The sequence below is a fragment of the Narcine bancroftii genome, chromosome 13 (assembly GCF_036971445.1).
Source record: "Narcine bancroftii isolate sNarBan1 chromosome 13, sNarBan1.hap1, whole genome shotgun sequence".
NCBI lineage: Eukaryota > Metazoa > Chordata > Chondrichthyes > Torpediniformes > Narcinidae > Narcine > Narcine bancroftii.
In genome coordinates, this window is record NC_091481.1 from 44802659 (window position 1) to 44826359 (window position 23701).

Consider the following 23701-nt stretch of genomic DNA (forward strand, 5'->3'; position numbering starts at 1 on the left):
TTAGTACAGGCATACATCACAAATGGCACAGGGCTGCAGGAAGTCGAGGCCACAGGAAATCGGGGTCACTTTAGAAAAGTGGGTTATGCTAAAAATATTCCCCTCGGCTATAGTCAATTTTAACCATCTGAGGGTATTCCACACTCACACAAAACATGGGAATTAACCCTGGCATAGATTGAAGATCTTCTGGGACTTACTCACGGATCTTCATGGAAAATATCATCGCAGGATTAATCTGGCCATTTCACAAAGCTTCACTGCTTTTGGTTACATCTATGTCCACGAGAGCAGCCTTTCTCAACCTTTTTTTGGCTATAGCCCCCTTAGGACTCTGCTCAAAGTTTCAGGCCATCAAGTTTAGTTGGTTTCTTCTGCTGAGAATGGCCACACTAGAGAGTTCACCAAGGAGAACCAGCATTGTTACAGTGTTCCATTGTTTCCAATAGGAGATGGGATTGCTGGTAGAGAGGGAAGATTTAACCTCCTGTCAGATTTAGGACTTCATCAGTGGGAGGTGCACTCAGCTGCCGCCCCTGGCAGACACGGTCAAGGAACTGGAGCTGCAGTCGATGACATGTAGGATTCTCCAAGATTCTGAGAACATCATGGATGAGACTTTCATTGCCGTGGTCACACCCAAGGATGACTGACAGATAGATGGACAGATACATATGCCACATTGGATACTGTTGAAGGAAATAATGTTTCAGAAACTGGCAGCACCAGTCAGGCCAGTGGCTCTGGGACCAGCTCAGAAAGGTGCAGGCAGGCAGGGCGATAGCGTGAACAGTCACAGATCACTGCACACATTGGTACAAATGACAGAGCTAGAGTAAGGGATGAGGTCCTACACAATAAGTATTGGCAGCGATAGGTAAGAGGTTAAGAAGCAGAACCTCAAGGGTGGTGATCTCTGGATTACTCCTGGAACCATGCTTGAGAGCTCAGAACAAGGAAGATAGGCCCAGATGAACTTGTGGTAGAGGAGCTGGCACAAGGGATTCAGGTTTATCGATCATTGAGATCTCTTTGGGAGAGAGGTGACCTGTTCAAGAGGGACAGGTTGTATAAAGCCCAAGGAGGAATCAACAACCAGGAAGGCAGGTTTGCTAGTGCTGCATGGGTGGGTTTAAACAGGATTGTGGGGGTGAGGTGGGGGGGGGGGGTGGGATCCGATACAGGTGAGTTGGTGTGGAAGGTGATGGCTGGAAGGAAGGTAGGGAGCAAGGAAAGACCGTTTGTTTAAATCATGCCTATTTTAATGCTAGAGGCTAGTCAGTTAAGGTCATGGAACATGAGGCATAGGTAAAGATGTGACTAGGACGTGGTACTTGTATCAAAACCTGGTTCAGAGAGAGGCAGGACTGGCAGCTCTACATTCCAGGGTACAGATATTTCGGGAGGGATAGAGGTGGGGATAGAAAACGAAGGGGTGTTGAGTTATTGGTTAAGGAGGCGGTCACTGCAATATCCAAGGTGACCATACAGACAGGTTGGTTTGTGAGGTCATATAGGAGGAGCCATAAGGATCAGGAAAAGTGGGGACACTTTGTTGGGAGTGTACAACAGGTCCCCATGTGGACCCTTTAGCTCATGAAGCGACTTTAAATTAATCCCATCTGGCTGAACGTGGCCTATCTCAAGTCCCTGCCTGTTCACGTGCCTGTCTCACTCTTGCAGCAATGTCCTGGGGTAGGATGACCTCTAACCTCCACAGCCAAGGTGCAAGGAATGACTTTGCCACTAGCATGGTTTTCCTTCAACATCCATTCACTTCAGTTCGACCGTCCTTGATAACTTGATGACAGCAAGGATGACAAGTCCAATCACTCTGTTCTTTGTTCCATGTTTGGATCAAGCCTGGATGTGGTTGAGACTCAAGCAGTCCTACTCTTGATCTTAGACAAAAGGCCGAGAAGCGATTGAGTCAAGCAGTCCTGACAAAACTAAAACTAGTGAGCAGGTTTGGTGAGCAAGTCCCACCTAACAACCATCATCACTGCTGGCGAATGACAAGAGCGACTGGGTGAGGTTTGTCCTGTTCTTCATAACTAGCTTGTGTTGTGGTTGAGGCTCCAGTTGATGAAACAGGATGATAACAAAGATCAATGGGTTAACCAATGAACCAATGTCATCCAAACCAAGGAGCTGACTGTTGACTTTAGGAAGGGAAAACCAGAGGTGTACAATCCAGTGATCATTGGAGGATCAGAGCTGGTGAGGGTGAGCACATTTAGGTTCTTCGGAGTCACTATCTTGGAGGACCCTTTCTGGACCCAACACAAATATGGCATCATGAAGAAAGATCATCAGCGCCTCTACTTCCTCAGGAGTTTGTGGAGGTTCGGTATCACATTGGAAACCATGGGAAATTTCTACAGGTGTGTGGTGGAAAGTGACCGGCTGCATCATGGTCTGGTGTGGGGTCACCAATACCCCCGAGCATAAAACCCTGCAAAAGGTAGTGGACACAGCCCAGCACATCACAGGCAAAACCCTCCCCACCATCAAGAATATCTACAGGGAATGCTGCTGTCGGAGAGCAGCAGCCATCAGCAAGGATACACACACCCAGCACATGCCCTGTTCTCGCTGCTGCCATCAGGAAAGATGCCACAAGACTCGCACCACCAGGATTAGGAACAGCGCTACCCCGCCACCATCAGACTCCTCAACCACAAACTCATTCAGGGACCCATTTAAGGACTTTGCACATTATTGATTTTTTTCTCTCTCTGTATTGCAGTTACTTTACATTTCTTTATTTGTTTACACATGTACATTGAGTCCAGTTTTTTTTGCCCTACCAATAAGTGGTAATTCTGATTCACCCACAGAGAAAAGAATCTCAGGCTTATATGTGCTCTGATAATAAATGTGAAATCTGTATCTAACACTCGATGTGTTCTTCCCATCACAAGGGAATCCCTCTGTTCGACTAAACAATTCAAACCTTGATTCAGAACAACCCAAAAATGGAATGGCAAAAGGGAATGAACAAGCAAAAAAGTAAACAATTAAAACAAATTAATATTTTGACAAGACATTTAATAATCCCCAAATTTAAGAACATTCTTATTTCCACAAAATTCTGGAATCTGATGACTTTTTCCTCTAGCTGTGAAAGCTCCCACATCTCCTTGGGACCCAAAGCTCCCTGGCTGAATGGTTGGTGCTGGTGTGAACTAGTAACACCAGTATGCGGAGATTGAGTGTGCCCTCCACCATCTTGGCAACTTCCAATTCTCTGGTCCACACCAGTTCACCTTCAGCCCAGTCTTGATTAACTTCCAGCAACATCACTGGGAAGGTCCGAGGGGCCTCTGCTTCTTTCTGCAGCAAAGACCCGGCCAGTTTCCTCGCTAACATTTTCACCTGCCAGGCAGAGCTTCACAATGCCATTAGTTTCAAGATAATGATGGAGAAGGATAGGTCTGGAACTCGGGTTGAGAAAGGCCAATTTTGAGGAAATGAGAAAGGATCAAGGAAGTATGGATTGGGCTAAGCTGTTTATGTCATGGATGAGGGTTAAGGGTGAAAGAAGAGAAGTCTGGGGAAATTTATTCACACAGAGAATGGTGGGAACATGGAACGAGCTGTCAGCTGAAGTGGTGAATGCAAGCTCAATTTTCATATTTAAGAGAAATTTGGACAGGTACATGGATGGATGGAGTGTGGAGAGATATGGAATGGGTGCATGTCAGTGGGACTCCGCAGAATAATAGTTCAGCACAGACTAAAGGCCACTTTTCTGTTCTTTGGCTCTAACAATGCCTCCTATTTTGCTTGAATAGTCTACAACCAAATAGAATGAGTGCTGAATTTTCCATTTTAGGTGACCCATACCCCTCTTGTTCCTTTCCCACTGACTGGCTCACCCAGGTGCTCTCTCCCTCTCAGCCCCTTTTCTATCCCTCCCTCCACGTCACTCTCACCCACCTGGTTCCATCTGCCTCCCTTATCTGGTTCTCCCTATCACCTAGCAGCCCATCATTACTCTTCCCCTTCCCCGCTATGCCCACCTTTCACTTACAAGCGTATCTCCTGACAACCTACAAATCATTTTCCCAAACCATTGGCTCCTCCCCATCACCTACCAACCCCCATCTCATAGGTCCATCTCAACTCCATCTATCTGCTGCCTTCTCTAGACACTCAATCCTGATGCAATGTCTCGACCTGAATCATCGACCATACAGATGATGCATGACCCACTGAATTTTTACTGCAATTTATTTTTCCTCCAACATCTGGCTTTTCACTTCATTTCAATCCTCATCCATATCATTCATCTCCAATACACATTACTGCCTCTTGGGAACTGCACCTTCAAAGTCACTCCAGTACCTTGCTATTCTGTGTAAAAATATCTCCTCTTGGCCCACTGTGCAGCCTCCGTCTGCAGCCTGAGTGAAGTGGGAACATTTTATCTGTTACTTTCCTTGGGGAAGGGCTCAAATCTAAAATGATGGTAATAAATTTTTACCTCCTGCGGTCACTGCGAGACCGGCTGAGTCCCTCCAGCAATTCTGAGTGTTATTACATTTCATTTAATTAACCAGCTGCATTTACTTTCTTTTATAGCTAAACATGAGAATACACTTCAAAGGAGTGTTAACAAATAACAATTTCCACAAAATCAGCAGTGGAAAATAACGAGGCAGAGTTTTAAATGAGGAAAGGAGAGGAGGAGGAGAGAAGGATGTTTAAACAGGACTCTCTAGAACTTCGATCTTGCTGGCTGAGAAACTGCCATTTAAGCCAGTGATTCAGGAGGTGAGAAATGGAGAGACCTTGTAGAGCTGGAGATGATGGTTTGAGAAAGGTAAGGGATGAAAATTTTTAAAATGAGGAGTTGGGAGCTGACACTTAGTGAACCTCTTGGGGTGACAGACGTGGGGATTGGTGCAAGTTAGGAAACACGGGCAAGGTTTTGAATGAGTTCAAGCTTATGAACAGTAAAACCAAAGTGGGGGATGGGATGGGAACACTTTAGAATGGGTAGAGGGGAGAAAATTGTGGATTTTAACAGCAGAAGAAATGGAGTTCCAACAGTGATTCAGAGATGGGAATCAATGGCATTAATATTGCAGTTATCTGATCTGAAGCTCTTATTTACTGTATAAACTCATGTAATCGTCACATTTTTTTGGACTCTATTTTGAGCCAAAAAAAGGTGGGGAAGGGGTCAACTTTGACATGGATTAAACTTTTGACCTGCATCATTCAAGGAGTCGGGAGCTTGGATAGCTGGGACTGGGTGCTAAGTCCGCTGTTGGGAGTTCGGATGGGTGGGTGGCCAAGATGTTGGGAGCTCAGATGGGGAGGGCGGCCGGGGCAAGGATTCGTGGTTGGGAGCTTAGGCAGCCAGGGCCATGGTCCGCTGTTGGGCATTGGGAGCTCCACTGGGCAGGATGCTGGGTGCATGGTTCCCTGTCAAGGCGCCAGGAACTCTGCTGGGTGAGCAGCCAGTGCCATGGTCCACGGTTGGGGTGTCAGGAGCTCCACTGGGCGGGTAGCTGGGTCATGGTTCACTGTCGGGGTGTCAGGAGCTCTGCTGGGCAGGCAGCTGGGGCCATGGCCTGCTGTCGGGGCGCCGGGAGCCCCGCTGAGTAGGTGGCCACTGTCAGGTGGTCGGGAGGGTGAAGGACCACTGTCAGAGCGTCGTAAGCTCAGATGGGCGAGCGGCTGGGGCCAAATATAGGGGTATCAACTTTTACATGCATCATCGAAATCCACCCAAAGTTTGAGCTTAAAGAAAGGGGGAAGGGGTCGACTATTACACAGTGTTAACGGTTACACAAGTATATACAGTAGTTAACAATGATAGCAAAGCTGTGAATGGTCAGGCTCAATTTCGAAAGCACTGAACATGTATGGGTAGCAGGGCTGATGGGCCAGAGCTTTACCTCTCATTTAAATTAAAATCAATATGCAACATACTGTGTCACAAATAATCATACCTTATCATAATAATATCGTAGTGCCCGGCTCAGCTTATCATAATTCATGTTGGTTTTGTTCTTCCTCAGTCCCCAGAGTTTAGCAACCTCCTCCGCCTTGATGAGTTTAAATTCCCCATCATTGGATGTCCAGCAGATCAGGTGTTCGTGCTTTTGGTCCAGCAGTAACTGCAGCAGGAACTGCCAGAGGGTGATGGCACTCTCCATTCCTGCAACAAGACAAGGGCGTTGTCAGCCTTGATTCCAAAACATCAGGTCAGCATATGCTCACCACCATACAGATAAGGAGGCAGAAGCAGGCCACTCAGCCCCTTCACCCTGCTTCCATTTGCAGCAGGTCTATGATGATCTGGTGTATTTGGGGACGGTGCTGCTGGACTGGCCAGTTTTCCAGACTACTGGATGTTATTCCAATTAATACCGCATCACTTGTTTGAAAAATGTCAGACAGCTAGAGAATATATTTTCCGGTGAACCGAGCAAGTTATAGGGGAGAGTGAGAATAATGAATAGGATCATAAAGGATTGGAACAGAAATTGGCCATTCAGCCCATTGAGTCTGCTCCACCATTTAATCATGAGCTGATCCATTTTCCCACTCAGCCCCAGTACCCAGTCTTCTGCCCATAAGGTTTGATGTTTGGCTTATCAAGAATCTATCAATTTCTGCCTTAAACACACCCAAAGTCTTGGCCACCACCTCATGTGGAAACAAATTCCACAGATTTACCACCCTCTGCTTCAAGAAATTCCTCTGTATCTCTGTTCTAAATGGATGCCTTTCAATCCTGAAGTTGTGCCATCTTGTCCTAGACTATTCCACCTTCCTACATCTACTCTGTCCACGCCTTTCAACATACAAAATGTTTCAGTGAGATCCCCCTCATTCTCCTAAATCCCAACGTCCAGGCCAAGAGCCGTCAAACACCCTTTCGTTCCCAGAATCATCCTTGTGAACCTCTTCTGAACCCTCTCCAACGTCAGCACATCCTTTCTTAAACGAGGAGCCCAAAACTGCTCACAGCACTTCATGTGAGGTCTCACCCGTGTCCTATAAAGCCTCAATGTCACCCCCTTGCTCTTACATTCTATTCCTCCCAGAGAGCAGTAGGGAGCCTGGGAACCAGAGCTACGGCGTGTGAAGGAGGTGGCAAACGTTACCATGTGATTCTTGAACAGGTGGTCTCCTCCCCCTGCCCCTTCCTCCCCTTTGTCCCACGTTTTCATTCAGGCTTGTACCCGACGAAGGGCCCAAGCCCTTTACTTCCTCTGGATGCTGCACGACCTGCTGGGTTTCTCCAGCATGTTTGCATATTTTGCTGTCATGAGATCCTGGCTGCTCTACTTCTAACACCAACTCAGAGTTCCTACCTGCACACAGTAACCCGAACAAATGATAGCAAGTTCAGACACCTCATCCTGCCTTTTCCTCACCTACTGGCAAGTGTGAGGTTCCTGAGAAAGCGACTCACTCACTGGACTCACTGCTCTGCTGGAGAGGGAACAGGCGGGAAATACACAGCATGCGAGAAGTTTACACAGAAACATTTCTGAAACACAGCGAACCACGCAGCGATCTTTATGTAGCAAGGATATGATGCAGAGGTTGTTGAAGGATCTTGTTTCTTTCTCAACACAGTCCCGACAGCCCCCATCCACTACCACTCACTTCCACCTGGCAGAATTGTTTTCGCCCTCTCCTTTGACTCATCCCGTATTTTACAAGACCCGCATGGGTCCCAGCCACACCTGTTATTGGCTGGCTTTGTGGAGGGATCCCTGCTACAACCCCATGCAGTCAAGGCCCCTCAACTCTTCCTCCTCAACACTGACAATTGTGTTAGTGCTGCCTCATGCTCCCATGAGGAACTCACCAACTTCATCCATTTAGCTGCCAACTTCCACCCCGACCTCAAATTCACCTGGTCCATCCCTAGCAACTCTCTCCCCTTTCTAACTCCCACATTTACTTTGACAGCACTTCCTCACTCCCTGTCCCCTGCAAGGATTCCATTCCCTTCTCTCAATGTCTCTGCCACATCTGCTCCCAGGACAAGCTCTTCCATTCCAGATCGTCCCCCTGCTTCAAACAACGTGGCTTCCCCTCCACTATCAGCCCTTACACGCACCTCTTCCATTTCCTGTAAACCTGCCCCTAACATCTACCACTCCAACAGCCTCTGCATCCAACATATTATCCTGCTCAAGTTCCGTCACCTGTAACATGATCTTCCCCTCTCCTCTCCTCTGAACCTTCTACTGGGTCCGCTCCCTCCGTGACTCCCCTGTCCACTCATCCCTTCCCACTAATTGCCCCCTTGGCACCTACTGGAAGTGCTACACATGCCCACACCTCCTCCCTCACCATTCTTGGCCCCAAATATTCCTTCCAAGTAAAACACTACTTGTAAATCAGCAGGAGTCATCTCTTGCTCCCGTTGTGGCCTTCTCTACATCAGGGAGACGGGACACGGACTGAGAGATCGCTTTGTTGAGCCCATTCTCTCTGTCCACAGCAATAGCGGGGATCTCCCATTATAGAACCATTTCAATTCCTCGTCCCACTCCCGTCTGACATGGCCTGTCTGTGGTCCCATGCACTGGCAAACTGAGGCCACCCACAAAGTTAGTGAGCAACACTCTCCAACCAGATGGCATTAACTGAGTTCTCCAGCTTCTGTTAACCCACTCTCCTGCCTCCCTCTCTTCCCCACCCCCTGTCTCCTTTCCTCCAGCTCTCTGCCCCCTTTCCTCTCCAATCACAGAGCTGTTCCTCCCCCCCTCCATCACTTCTTAGCTTTTTTCCTCTTGTGCCCTCCCACCATATCCAGGCCTCTTGGCTGTGCACCTCCCCCTGCCCCTTCCCACCATATTATTCAGGCACCCGCCTTGGTGAAGGCCTCAAGCTCGATATGTTGGTTTGCATCTTGAACACTGCACGACTTGCTGATTTTCTCTAGCATTTTTGTGTCAACTACAATCATAGCATCCGCTGACTCTGCAAAGACAGTTGTGGATTTAACATTTCTGATTAATCTTTGCTTGTCTGATGGGTGTAAAGTTAGGTGTTAAGATGCAGACATGGCAGGGCAGTTGGAGAGGTGTCTTGTAGCTGGAAGGGATGACAAGGGAGTGGGGGAGCAGAATCATGATTTAAAGGGGAAAATGAGATGCCTTATATCAGAAATGAAAAAAACCAACATTCTTAGAGCCTTGTTGAGCTCAGTGTGGAACTCAGAGGCTGTGGCCTGCCTGACCTGAGAACAAGTCTGATCATCAAACTTGAACAAGAACAGCACATGAACATCGGAGTGAAACAGGACAGGCTGCAGACAGTGATTGTAGTAAACACACCAAAATGCTGGAGGAACTCGGCCGGTCTTGTTAGCATCTCGAGGAGACAAAGATATATTGCCGATATTTTGGGCCTGAGCACACCTTTAAGGAAAAATCAGAAAAGGCAGAAGCAGGAAATCACAAAAAGTTTCAGAATCCAAACAATGGGGGAGGAATCCAGACCAACAAAAGGTGTTAATTTGATGTGTTAAGGGACTAGGTGAGAATTTGTCATGTTTGTGCGAAAGGAGACAGGGAAAGAAGAGACAACGGGGTGGTGGGGTGGGTTAATGAAAGCCGGAGAAGTCGATATTAAAACTATCTGGTTGGAACGTGCCCCTAACTGGTCTTCACCATCCCCTCCAACTTTCCACTCTTGGAGACTGAATGCTGTCCTCAGTAGAGGTCTTACCATTGTTCCCCTTCGCCCACACCTCAACGAGTTCTGCGCACGCCATGATGTTGAACTCTTCTTCTGTCGGTTCTGTCTCCATGTTTACCTCCCCAACCACGAATCTCCAACCCCACTACAGATCCCTTCTTCTTCCACATTAAACCTTCTTCCTCCTCTTGGACACCTCGTTCTGGTCTTCGACCTGCTCTGGACCTTTGTATTTCCAACTGCCTCCGTGACATCAAACGTATCAACTTCACCACTCCCCTCACTTATCCCAATCTCACGCCTTCGGAACACCTGGCCCTCCACTCTCTCCACACCAATCCAAACTCACCATCAAACTCACAGACAAGGGTGGTGGTGGTGGTGCTGTTGTGGTTTGCCGCACTGACCTCTATCTGGCTTCAGCCAGATGACATCTCTCAGATACCGCCTCTTACTTACCCTCCCCCAACGGGACCCAACCAAATCTCATCAAACCACTGTATCATGCACTATCTCTGAACTCACCACTTCCAGTCACCTCTCTGGCACGGCCTCCAACCTGATTGTTTCCACACCATCCATTTTGACCACCTACCCAAGTTTCACAAACCCAAATAACTTGACCGACCAATCATGTCCGCGCACTCCTGCCCCACTGAATTGGTCTTCGCTTACCTCGACTCTGTTTTTACCCCTGGTCCAGTCCCTCCTCATTTTTACCTGGGACACTACACACACTCTCCCATTTCTTCAACATCCAGTTCCCCAAGTTCAATTGCCTAATGTTCACTATGGAACAACCCTATACACCTCCATCCCCTTTTCTTGACAATAGACCCAACCAGTCCCCCTCCCCCACCTTCGGGTGGCAGAACTTGTCCTCACCCTCAATAATTTCTCCCTTGAATCATCCCACTTTCTCCAGGTTAAGGGGCAGCCATGGGAACCCACATGGGCCCCGGCGATGCTTGCCTTTTTGTTGGCCACGTGGAGCAATCCCTGCTACGAACCCACACAGGCAAAGCCCCTCAACTCTTCATCCGCTACATCAATGACAACTTTGGTGCTGCCTCATGTACCCATGATGAACTCACAAACTTCGTCCACTTGGCTGCCAACTTCCACCCTGACCTCACATTCACTTTGTCCGTCTCTAGCAACACTCTCCCTTTCCTCGATCTCTCTGTCTCCATCTCAGGAGAAAAACAAACTCTCAACAAACATCTTCTACAAACCCACCAGCTCCCACAGCTACCTCGTCCACGCCTCTTCCCACTCTGTCCCCTGTAAGGATTCCAATCCATTCTCTTGATTCCTCTGTCTCTGATGCATCTGTTCCCAGGATGAGGATTCCATGCCAGGTCAAAGATGTCCTCCTTCTTCAAACAACATGGCTTTCGCTCTACCACCATCAACTCGGCACTCACCTGCATAACCTCCCTTATCCGCACATCTTCCCTTGCTTCCTCCCCCCCCTCCACATGCAACGAGGACAGGATTCCCCTTGTCCTCACCTACCACCCCACCAGCCTCCTCATCCAACACATCTTCCGCCATTTCTGCTACCTACCACATGGTCCCACCATTAGACACATAATCCCCTCTCCACCTTTTGCAGAAACCAGTCCCTCCAAGACTCCCTTGTCCATTCCTCACTCCCTCCTCACCCATCAATTATTCCCTTGGACGCAGACTGAGAGATCACTTTGTTGAGAACCTCTGCTCTGTCCATCGCAATAGCATGGATCTCCCAGTGGCTAACCATTTCAATTCTCCATTCCATTCCCTTGCTGACATGTCTGTCCATGGTCTCGTGTACTGCCAGACCGAGACCACCTGTAAATTTGAGAGACAACACCCTATCTCTGACTGGGCACCCTCCAACTAACCAGATGGCATTAATATCGACTTCTCTGGTTTTCACCGCCTTCTTCCCCCGCCGTCTCTCCATTACACACAGATATGATAAATTCTCACCTAGTCTATTATCATATCCATTTAACACTTTGTGTTGGTCTAGATTTCTACCCCGTTGTTTGAATTCTGAGACTTTCTGCCATTTCTGATTTTTCCTTGAAGCAGAGCTCAGGCCCAAAACATCAGAGATGTACCTTTGTCTACGAGAGATGCTGAACAGGCCAGCTGAGTTCCTCCAACATCTTGGTGTGTTTCCAAGAAGATTGGAGTTTAGACTGATCTCACAATGATGCCAAACTCAATGCTAAAACACCTAGCTTTCATATTCAATACAAAAGCAAATCTCAAGGAGGTAATACCAAGAAAACGCCAAGCTACTGTCATAGCCACCTCATCGACTCTAAAGCTCACCTTACAGGTGGCACCAGCCCCGCAGGTGGAAAAGCGATAGCTATGTGGCTAAACTGTGACTCCGCATAATTCTCTTGATTAACCAACTATATCTTTGGATTGGAATTTTTCAATAAATGTTGGAGCAATAATCCAACCCTGCACTGAAGCCGATCAGAAACGTTAAATCCACAGTTAAAAAGAACTGTTAAAAATGAACGTGTGCAGTCAGCTGGCAGAGAAAAGCCTGTCCTCCTCAGCTCATTGCATCTTCGAGTAGAGCACTGGTGTGGAAGCAGCTGTTACTGTTCGAGGAGAGCACTGGCGTGAAAGCAGCTGTTACTGTTCCGGATTTCGAGAAAGGCAATTAGACAGGAGAAAAACTGGAGCGCAGTGAATTGGAAGAACCTGATGGGCTGGACTAGGGATGAAATAGCTGTAGCTGAGGAAGTGGCTTGGGGTATCAACTTTATAGTTTAATTATGTATGACTTTACAGGAAAAGAGGGCTACCAATCTCGATTTACTGACAAGAGCATGAAGCACGATAGTTAGGGTTGTAAGGGCAGAAAATGCTGTTAGAGAACATTGATGCTTGGACACGAGGACACCTCTTCCTACCCCCTTAAATGCTGGACTGTGCTGCACTGTCACCTGTTCCTACCCCCTTAAACGCTGGACTGTGCTGCGCTGTCACCTGTTCCTACCCCCTTAAACTCTGGACTGTGCTGCGCTGTCACCTGTTCCTACCCCCTTAAACGCTGGACTGTGCTGCGCTGTCCCCTGTTCCTACCCCCTTAAACGCTGGACTGTGCTGCGCTGTCACCTGTTCCTACCCCCTTAAACTCTGGACTGTGCTGTGCTGTCACCTCTTCCTACCACAAGGGGACTCGACTCATGCACAGTGCATTCCTCAGACTAGCTAGTTTAGATCGACCACCCTTCAGCATCAGAACCAAGCTACCCAGCAGCTGAAGGAAATGCATCAGCACAAGCAGAAGGAACCATGCATGCAAACCACTGATGGAAAGGGTCAAATGAGACTTAAAATGACAAATGGATTTAATGCTAAGTAAATTCATTAAAATCCTGTTATCTGGAATTCAAGTAACTGACAGCCTCAAACAACCAGCAAAACAAAGTGGGCAATAGGTAAAAATAAAATTGGCACCCGCCTCCTCCCCCCCATGGATAGTTCATCAATCGCGCAACACACAGTCTCAAGCAACCAGAAAATTTACTTATCCAGCATCTACCAATCCCCACAGGTGCCGGATACTAGGGGCTTTACTGTACAAATAAGTAGGTTCAGAATCATTAATTTATTGTCAGGAACATGTCACAAAATTTGTGGCAGTATCACAATGCAAATATTTTTATAAACCATGTTTCAAAGTAAATAAAAGTGCAAGAAAAAGACAAAGTCAGGCAGTGCCTTTGGTTCATTGATCATTCAGGAATCTGATGGTGGAGGGGTAGAAACTGTCTTTGTGGCCGCTGAGTGCTCGCCTTTAGGCTCCTGTGCCCTTTCCCCGATGGTAGCGAGTGAAGAGGGCATGGCAGAGGAACTGAATGAGCATTTTGCATCACACTTCATTGTAGAAGACATTAGCAACATAGTGGACTTTCAAGGGTGTCAGGGAGGAGACAGGAGGGCATTCATGATTGGCAGAGAGAAGGTGCTTGGGAAGCTGACTGATCTAAGGGTAGTAACTCTCGGACCAGATGAAATGAACTCTCCGGGTCTGGAAGAAGTCACTATTGAGATTGTGGAGGCCCTAGCAATGATCTTCTAAGACTTCTGGCATGGTTCTAGTGAAAAACACACAAATGCTGCAGAAACTTGGATCTGCTGAATTTCTCCAGCATTTGTGATATCAGAATCCTGTGTTTTACCTCTACAAGGTTCTAGAGGACTGGAAAACTCCAATGGTCACTCCACAAATTAAAAAGGGTCGGCAGCAGCAGAGAGGAAATTATAGACCTGTTAGTCTAACATTGGTGGTTGGGGGGATGCTGGAATTGATTGTCAAGGATGAAGATACGGAGTACCTGGTGGTCCACAACAAAATCAGCATGGCTTCCTTAACCTACTGAGATTCATTGAGGAAATCACAAGACAAAAGATAATGCAGAGGTTATTGTACATTGCGATTTTCAAAAGGCTTTTACAAAATGTCGCACATAAGGGGCAGCATGGTTAGCGAAACGATTAGCACTCTGCTGTTACAGTGCCAGTGACCAGGAACAGGGTTTGAATCCTGCGCCGTCTTGTAAGGAGTCTGTACATTCCCGGGTCTCCTTGGGCTTCCAAGGAACTCTGGTTTCCTCCCATCGCTAAAAACATACCGGGAATTGGAGGTCAATTGGGTAGCACGGGCTCGTGGGCCGAAATAGCCCATTACCCTGCAGGAAGGATGGTTAAAAAAAGTCTAAAAAATAAAAATGAGCCTGCTTCACAAGATGAGAGCCCATGAAATTAAAAGATACCAGCATTGACTGAATGGAAGGAAACAGAGAGTGGGAATAATGGGGTCCACATCTGGTTGGCCACCGGTTAAGAGTGGTGTTTCCAGGGGTCAGCATTGGGGCCACTTATTTTTATGTTGTATGTTAATGATTTGGATTGTGGAATAAATGGCTCTGTGGCTACGTTTGCGGATGATACAAAGATAGGATGATACAACTGGAGAGAGACTAGGAGAATGGGCAGAGGAGACGATGAAATACAATGTTGGAAGGTGAATGGTCCAGTGAAAGGAATAAAAGGGAAAGCTATTATTTAGATGGGGAGAACATTCCTAATTCAAAGGTGCAAAGAATAGAGTCCTCATGCAAGACACCCTACAGGTTAACTCCAGGGAAAGTCGGGGGTGAAGAAGGTGAATACATGTTGCCGTTCATATCTAGAAGAATAGGATAGAAGATGTCGTGGCTTTATAAGGCAAGAGGATGTGCTGGCATTGGAGAGGGTTCAGAGAAGATTCACAAGAATGATCCCTGCAATGAAGGGATTAGCTTATCAGGAACATTTGATGATGGTTTGACTGTACTCCTTGGAGTTCAGAAGAACCGGGGGGAACCTCTTGAAAAAATTCTGAATATTGAAAAGCCTCACCAAAGTAGATGTGACAAAGTTGTTTCCCATGGTGGGGAAGCTTAAATGCGCCCATTTAAAACAGAAATGCAGAGGAATTTCTTTAACCAGAGTGGTCAGCCTCTGGAATTTCCAGCCATGGGCAGCTGTGGAGGCCAAGTTGTTGGGTGTATATAAGGCAGAAATTGATAAGTGTCCGAATAATCAGGGGATCAGAGGTTATGAGAAAGCCGGGGAGTGGGGCTGAGTAGGAGAATGGATGGAATGACAGAGATGACACGATGGGCCATATTTTGCTCCTCTATCCTATTTTCTTCATCTTTGCTCTCAGTACTGTCTGACTGTTGACAGGAAATTTATTCTCAGTATCAGTATATGAAGCATTATCTGACCATTATTTCACTGTGTTTTTGGAAGTCACTTCTTGACTTCAATAACCACACCAAACTACTTCCCAGGCTACAAAATACTTTGGAATCTGGAAAGGGAAAAAAAAGTACTGGTCAAATGGACTCAAGCCATAAACGTCAGCCAAGTCTCTCTGCCTTTTCTACATGAAGGACACCATTTGACCTGCAGAGTCTCTCCAGCTTTGTGTGTTTGTACTGGTCAAATCCAAGTCATTTTTCTGTTAATTTGATCTCTGCTTTACCATTTGTTACAGAGGGTATTCTTGTCAAATCCCAATTTACACTGGCCAGGATGGAGGGGGTAGGCAAGCTGAGTTTTTACCTGGCATAAGGTTGGAGGTTGCAGACACATCAGTATGTATGAGAAATACACAAAACTGAAGCATCAGGTTTTCACTCTGATATTGCATGTCCATGGTCCCAAACCTTAGATCACTGCTGGAGTTGTGGTGTGGAGAACTCAGAATTGCAATATTAACAGACATTGTTGTATTAATTTAGGGATTAATGCTAAATATGGTCTTTTCCAAAACTCTAACCCACAAAGTACACACAGGGCAACCCACTCCTTACAAAGTAAATTGCCAGGGCTTTGGATATGGGGGCTGTTGGGCTGAAGGTGGGAGTTGTGTACTCTTGGAAGGCAGAACCGGACAAGATGTGGACTGAGGGTACCATCTATGTGTGAGCTGTTGCTCAATGTGCAATCTTCCCACTGAGTCATTGTGGGTTCAGTTCAAGGCCCATTCCAAAGGCTTGAGCAAACTGTGGGAGGTATCATCCTTTCAGATGAGCCATGAAATCAAGGGCTCATTCTTTCAAGGCAGAGCAGTGGAATTGTCTCCAATCAACTGATATCATTAAAGTGTTGATTACACCACATGTGTGAGTGAGAGAGAATGTGTGAGTGGAGATCGCAGCACTGCAGGAATAGAGAACATTACAGCACAGGCCCTTCAGTCCACAATGTTGTGCCAATCTACGTAAACATCCCCCACAACAATCTACAGTTGTTTTTCATCACCTCACACCTTTTCTTGAACCTACATCAGTATGTGTTTATCTAAGAGTTTTTAAAATCTCCCTATGGTACAGCCTTCACCACAAACCCCAGCAATGCATTTCAGGCCCCAAACATCCTGGGTAAAAAAACTGACATCTCCCCTAAACCTTCTTCCACTCACCCTAAACAGAGGTCCTCTGGTATTTGCTACTGTCCCCCTGGGATAAAGGTGCTGGCTGTCCACCCTAACAAGGCCCCACAATCTTATACACCTCTATCAAATCATTTCTCCAAAGTGAAAAGTCCTAGTTCTGTCAAACTTGTTTCATATGACATGTTCTCCAATCCTGGTAAATTTACTCTGTGAGTGTTCAAACAAGAGTTTATAGAGCTGCAACCTTACCTCACAGATCTTGCACTCAATCCCTCAACTAATGAAGGCCAACACACAATTTTCCTCCTTATCCGTGGAGCTGGACACCAAGATCCTGCCATTAACCACATAGCCCGCCTTCAAGTTTGACCTTCCAAAGTGCATCACTTCGCACTTATTGAGAGTGAACTTCATCTGCCATTTTTCCACCCAACTCTGTATCCTGTCTATATCCTGGTGTAACCTATGACAACTTTCCACACTATCCACAACGTAAGAACACAAGAACATAAGAAATTTGGGCAGCATGGTTGGCGTAGCGGTTAGTGCAAGGCCTTTACAGTGTCAGTGATCAGGACTGGACCGGGGTTTGAATCCTGCGCTGTCTGTAAGGAGTTTGCACATTCTCCCTGTGTCTGCGTGGGTTTTTCCGGGGGGGGGGGGTGGGCTCCGGTTTTCTCCCATTGTTCAAAATGTACTGAGGGTGTAGGTTAATTGGGTGTAAATTTGGTGGCATGGACCCATGGGCCAGAAGGGCTTGTTACTGCGCTATAAAAAATTTAATTTAAATAGGAGCAGGAGGAGACAATTCCTATAAAGCATGGCTGATCTAATGATGGGCTCATCTCCAGTACCTGCCTTTTCCCCAGATCCCGTAATTCTCCCACTATGTAAAAATCGATCCAACATTGTGTTAAATATATTTACTGAGGTCACCTCCACTGCTTCAATGGGCAGGGAATTCCACAGATTCCCCACCCTCTGGGAATAGCAGGTTCTCCTCATCTCTGTCCTAAATCTACTATCCTAAACCATATCACAGAACAGAATTAGGCCCCCTCAGCCCTTATAGTCTGTACCGAACTATTTTTTTGCCCAGTCTCACTGACCTGCTCCCAGTCCACTGCCCTCCATTCTTCTCCCATCCATGTTCCTGTCCAAATTCTTCTTAAATGTTGAAATTGAGCCCACATTCACCACTTCAGCTGGCAGCTCGTTCCACACTCTCACCACTCTCTGTATGTAAAAAGTTCCCCCTAAATGTTTCCCCTTTCACCCTGTACCCATGTCCTCTGGTTCATATCTCACCTACCTTTGGTGGAAAAAGCCTATCTCTTTCAATCCCCCTCATAAACCCCTCTATCAAATCTCCCCTCATTCTTCTACGCTCTAGTCTGTTTAATCTTTCCCTGTAACTCTGTTCCTGAAATCCGGGCAACATGTTAGTAAATCTTCTCTGCACTCTTTCTATTTTATTGATGTCTTTCCTGTAGCTCAGTGACCAAAACTGCACACAATACTCCAGTACAGGTTTAATTCTCAGTTACTTAAGAACAGAGGGACCTTGGGGTCCAAATCCTAACATCCCTCAAGGTGGTCACACAGGTTGATAGGTTACTTAAGAATGCCCATGGAATGCTGGAATTCATTAATGTGGGATTGAATTCAGTAGAGAGGTCATGTTGCAACTCTGCAAATCTCTGGTAAAACCAGTTCTGGTCACCTCATTATAGGAAGGATGTGGAAGGTGTAGAGAGGGTGCAGAGGAGTTTTACCAGGATGCTCCCTGGATTGGAAAATAAGTTTTATGAGGTAAGGAAGCAGGAATGGGACTTTTCTCTTTGGAGCATAGGGTAAGAGGAGACTTCATCGAGGTTTACAAGATTATGAGGCATAAATTGTGTGGACAGCCAGCACCTGTTTCCCAGGGCAGGATCAGCAAACACCAGAAGACATACACTCAAAGTGAAGGGAGGGAAATTTAGGGAAGACATCAGGGATAAGTTGTTTATTTTTAATATGCAGAGAGTTGTGGGGGCCTGGAATGCCTTGCCAGGGATGGTGGTGGATTTAACAGACTCCTAGACAGTCACATGGATGAAAGTAAAATAGAGGGTTATGGGGTAGGGAGGGTTTAGTGCTTTTTTTTAAAGTAATATATAGTCAGCACAGCATTGAGGGCTGAAGGGCCTGTACTGTGCTATAAGGTTCAATGTTCTAATACTCTAAATTTGGCCTCACCAATTTCTTGGACAACTTTACCATAACATCCCATCTCCTATACTCAATACTTTGATTTGTGACGGTCAATATGCCAAAAACTCTTTACAACCCTATCTACCTGTGACTCCACTTTCAGAGAAGTATGTACCTGTATTCCCATGTCCCTTTATCCTACCACATTCCACAGTGCCCTACCATTCACCATGTACCTCCTATCTTGGTTTGTTCTCCAAAATGCAACACCTCACACTTGTCTGTATTGAATTTAATCTGCCATTTTTCCAGCTGGTCCAGATACCTCTGAGAGCTTTGGAAACCTTCCTTGCCATCCACAACACCTCCAATCTTAGGGTCATCTGCAACATTTGCTGATCCAATTTACCACATTATTATCCAGATCATTTGTTTTTGAACATTTTATTTAAAACGTTTGTCCATGCATAGAGTCGGTTACTAAGTTGAAAAGATACAAATAGAAAATAAATGAATCAATTACACACTTCAAGATGGTTAAATCCCCCAGTCCCTTCAACACCTCCCCTCTCCATCCCCAAAAACCCCAAAAGAGAAAAGAAAAAAACAAAAATAGAAAAGAGAAAAAAGATGAGAGAAAAGTGAGGAAAATGGAAAGGATTGCCAAGAAAGTGCCACTCACCACACGAACCCCCAATATATATTCTATTAAATTATTTGGAGAAGGCTAACGCAAGGCCCTAGGATTAGAAAAACATCTACAAATTTATACCTGGTTTGTAAATAAGGGTGTTAAAGTTCCAAAAATATATCATATTTATTTCTTAAATTATGTAATCTTCTCAAGGGGAGTACAACACTGCCTCTTGGCATTCCAGAGCCATACCATGTGAATCAGATTTGCAAGTAATTGCTAGACATGCTCTTGCCACTGCTAATGCTATTTTGACAAATTCTGTTTGGTATTTAGATCATTTCAATTTTGGTCTTGTCCCCAATAATAATAGTTCTAGGTTTTGTGGAAACTTAATTCTTATAACCTGCTCTTAAAAAAAATCCTAAATCTGTCCAAAAAAAGTCTTATGTTGGGACATGGCCAAGTTGAATGTTAAAAAAAGTATCTATCTCTTCACCACATCTGAAACGTTGATCTGATAAATCTGACCAAGCTATTTAATTTCTCCTGCGTGAGATACAGTTGATGTAAAAAAATTATACTTTGACCTTACATTCAATGTATTTGTCAAACTATCCTTATAAAGATCAGACCAGTTTTGTTCAGCAATTCTGACATTTAAATCTGATTCCCATCTCTGTCTGGACATGAACCCCCCCTGTTTGGGCGCTCCCATTTGAAGTAGAAGATACATGGCAGAAGCAAATTTATTTATATTTTGCTTTCAGATCAAAGTCTCCACACCACTATTCTTCAGTAATAACATTGCTGGGCCTAATTTAAATCCCTTAAATATGTCCTTAATTTAAAATAGCAGAAGAGTCTATTCCATACTTATTTTTAATGATCAAATGACATCAAATGTCCTCTTCCATAACAATCTTCAATGCGTCTGATCCTTTTACAAGACCGGATATCTAAGAATTGATTACCCATTGTAAAAGAAATGTCTATTTTGAATCAAAGGCATTTTAGGTGATGGGCCCCACCTTGTTCCAATTTCACCATTTATCTTGTTCCAAATATTAATCATATTTTAACAGAGGGGCTTCTTTCCCACCGGATATTAAGTTCATTCCCATTTGCATATAAAATCCTTTGCTATTCTTTATCCTATTTTCTCTGATTCCATTTTTACCCACGCAGGTTTCTCTCCTTCCTCAAAAAAGGAAGCAAAAAGAATCTCATTTGTGCCGCTTGATAATAATTTTTAAAATTTAGTTGTAATCCTCCTAATTCGTATTTCCATGTTAAATTTTCTATGAAGACCCTTCATATCTTACCCTTGCAAAGAAAATTTCTTACATACTTATTTAATTCCTGAAAGAACATGAGGTATTGATATGGGCAATTTTTGACAAAGGTATTGTACTCTTGGGAATATATTCATCTTACAATTAACTCTACCCACAAGTGTTATTGGCAAAGCCATTCATCTATTCAAATCTTCAACTTTTTTTTAACTAAAGGAGAGTAATTCAGTTGATATAAATTATTATCTAGGCTATCCCTAAAGTATTTTATCCCATTTATAAGCCATTTAAATTGAGTATATCTTCGACATTGAGTATAATTCCCCCGCCCCCCCCCCCCCCCCAGTATGGGGTACAATTTCACTTTTGTCCCAATTTATTATATCGTCCGAAACTTTCCCATATTCTTCCAATTTTAAGTGCAGTTTTTGTAATGAAGTTGCTGGTTCTGTCAAATACATCAAAACATCATCAGCAAATTAATTAATTTCATATTCCTCTAGATTAACCCTTAATCCCTTAATATCAGGATCACAATGAATTGCTTCTGCATGCAAAAATAAAAGAGCTGGAGATAATGGACATCCTTGTCTATTGGAATGGTGCAGAAACGTGTTCATTTGTTACAACTTTGGCTTTCGGCTCATTATGTAGTGCTCTAATCTATAGATTCTCAAGGGGAGCATGAGAGTATTTTACAGGGGTGTAGGAATATTTTGGGAAATAATTAAAAAGTTGGTTTGAAAAAATAAACTCGTTATGTTGGTATGAAAGATGTGACTTGGCAACTCTGCCAGTACAACAAAATCGGTTGTAACTTCTAAGTGAAATCACTTTGTTCTTTTTTTTTATAACGTGTTTTTGCTCTTCCGATACTTCCGTTATTTCTTTATTGTTTCTCTTATTTGAACTGTTGTTAACCTTGGTTAACATTATAATTATTTTTTTTATGACAGGTCTTATTATCATCCATTCCAAATTATCTCACTGGCGACAAGGATTCCAAATCATCTCAACAATCATGTCTCCGTCCATACCTCTTTATTTTATCAGTTCAGTAGTGAGTGAGACAGGTACCTGTATGTATCTTTGTGCACTAGAGTATTGATTGGGGGTGGAGGTGTGGGTCAGCCCCAGACGCCAGCTTGAGGGAAACTCCAAAATCAGGAAAAAAAAGGATCCCAGAAAGTAAATCACAAGGTGAGCACAGTTTTGATGCACTCACTGGGAGAAAAAATGTCAGACACTGCTCTAGGTTTTTTTTTCATGTTTGTTTAGGGTCAGTATTTTTCCTTTGATTCGATCATTACTTTTATGACATTTTTCATTCTAAGATATAATAAAATATTGATTAATCTGTTTCAGGGGAGCTTGGCTGTTGTATATTGAAAATGAGCAGACCAAGCAAGCAAAAGGTTTGTCAATATTCAGTGGAGTTCTTGAAATTTGGGTTTTCCTGTTGTACACGATGAACGCGCACCTTTTTGCCCATTACGCCAACAGATTTTGACAAATTAATCAATGAAAGTAGGTCGTCTTGAAGCTCATTTGAGGGTAAAATATCCTAACTATGTCACTTTGAAATTGGAATATTTTAAATCACTGAAAAAGAAATCTGAAAATAGATCAAAAATCACTTCATTATTCGCTGCACAAACTATAGCTCTTAATCGTACCCTTGAAGCTATGAAATTTCTCTGCTGATAGCAAAACATGGGAAGAATCATACGAATGGGAAGGAACTGATTAAACCTGCAATATCATTGTTTCTCAAAACAGTTCTGCAAAAGGATGACAAAGATGTCCAAACAATGCCACTGAGTAATAGTACTATCTGCAACAAAATAGACGACATGGATCAAAATTTTGAAAAACAGCTTAATGAGAAATTGAAATCACGAAAGTCTCAATACAACTGGATGAATCTACCATACAGGACAGTGAGGCTCTGTTATTGCATACGTGAGATATATTGAGCAGGAAGAGGTTGAAACTAACAAGATTAGTCCCTCGATTGAAAAAAATCTGAAGCCAGCATGAAGGGCAAGGTTCCCATTGAAGTGATGACAATTGTTGAATGTGTTTTTGAGATGGTTGATTTATTGAAGTAGTAGTCGAATATGAAATGTGTTCCAATGTATTCCTGACATTAATTGCAGTAAATTATTTAATTAAAACTCTTTGGAAAATATAACTTTTGTTCTGCTAAAGGTGGGGCGAACCTTTATTTGAAAAATTAAAGTGGGGCCTAGGGCAAAAAAAGTTGAGAGCCACTGCTCTAATCCAATTCAAGCCTGTTCTAATCCAAATCTTTCCAGCACTTTAAATAAGTCCCATTTGAGTCTATCAAAAGCTTTTCCTGCATCTAGAGCAACAGCAACACTCGCATCCCCTCTCTTTTGTGCCAAATACTCGAGTTACACTGTCACCAGATTGTCTCTTTTTAACAAAGCAAATTTGATCCATGTTGATTAATTATGGTAAAAGTTTTGTCAATCTATTTGCTAAATTTTTTTTGCAATAATTTTATAATCTGAATTTAACAATGAAATAGGTTGATGGTTTTACAGGTCCATTTTTTTTGCTATTTGCTGTTGAAAAAGATTCTGGGAGAGGAGGCATTTCTGATGCCTGATCTAATACCTCCATAAAAAGAGGAATCAATAAATCTTTAAATTCTTTATAAAATTAAGATGGGAAACAATCTTCTCCTGAAAATTTATTACTTTGCAATAAACTCAGTGCTTCCCTCACCTCTGTTTGAGTGAAAGGACCATTCAATTCTACCTGTTCTTCTAAATTTAACCTTGGAAGCCTTATTGGTGACAAAATAATCTTCTATTTTATTATCATCTCTTTGTGATTTAGATTGATATAGCTGAGAATAAAACTGTTTAAAAATCATTAATTTTTTGAGGTTTA

At 44.2% G+C, this 23701-nt stretch overlaps 1 protein-coding gene across 3 annotated transcripts in view; it reads right to left on the minus strand.

Annotated features, from left to right (window-relative positions):
* The window catches only part of elk3 (ETS transcription factor ELK3), a 103569-nt gene that overhangs the window by 27336 nt on the left and 52532 nt on the right, over positions 1 to 23701 (minus strand). For all 3 annotated transcript variants that reach the window (XM_069909940.1, XM_069909941.1, XM_069909939.1), the window contains exon 2: positions 5967 to 6175. In XM_069909940.1, the coding sequence (XP_069766041.1) occupies positions 5967 to 6173 (207 nt within the window). In that variant the 5' untranslated portion in view covers positions 6174 to 6175. The remainder of the gene's footprint in view (positions 1 to 5966; positions 6176 to 23701) is intronic.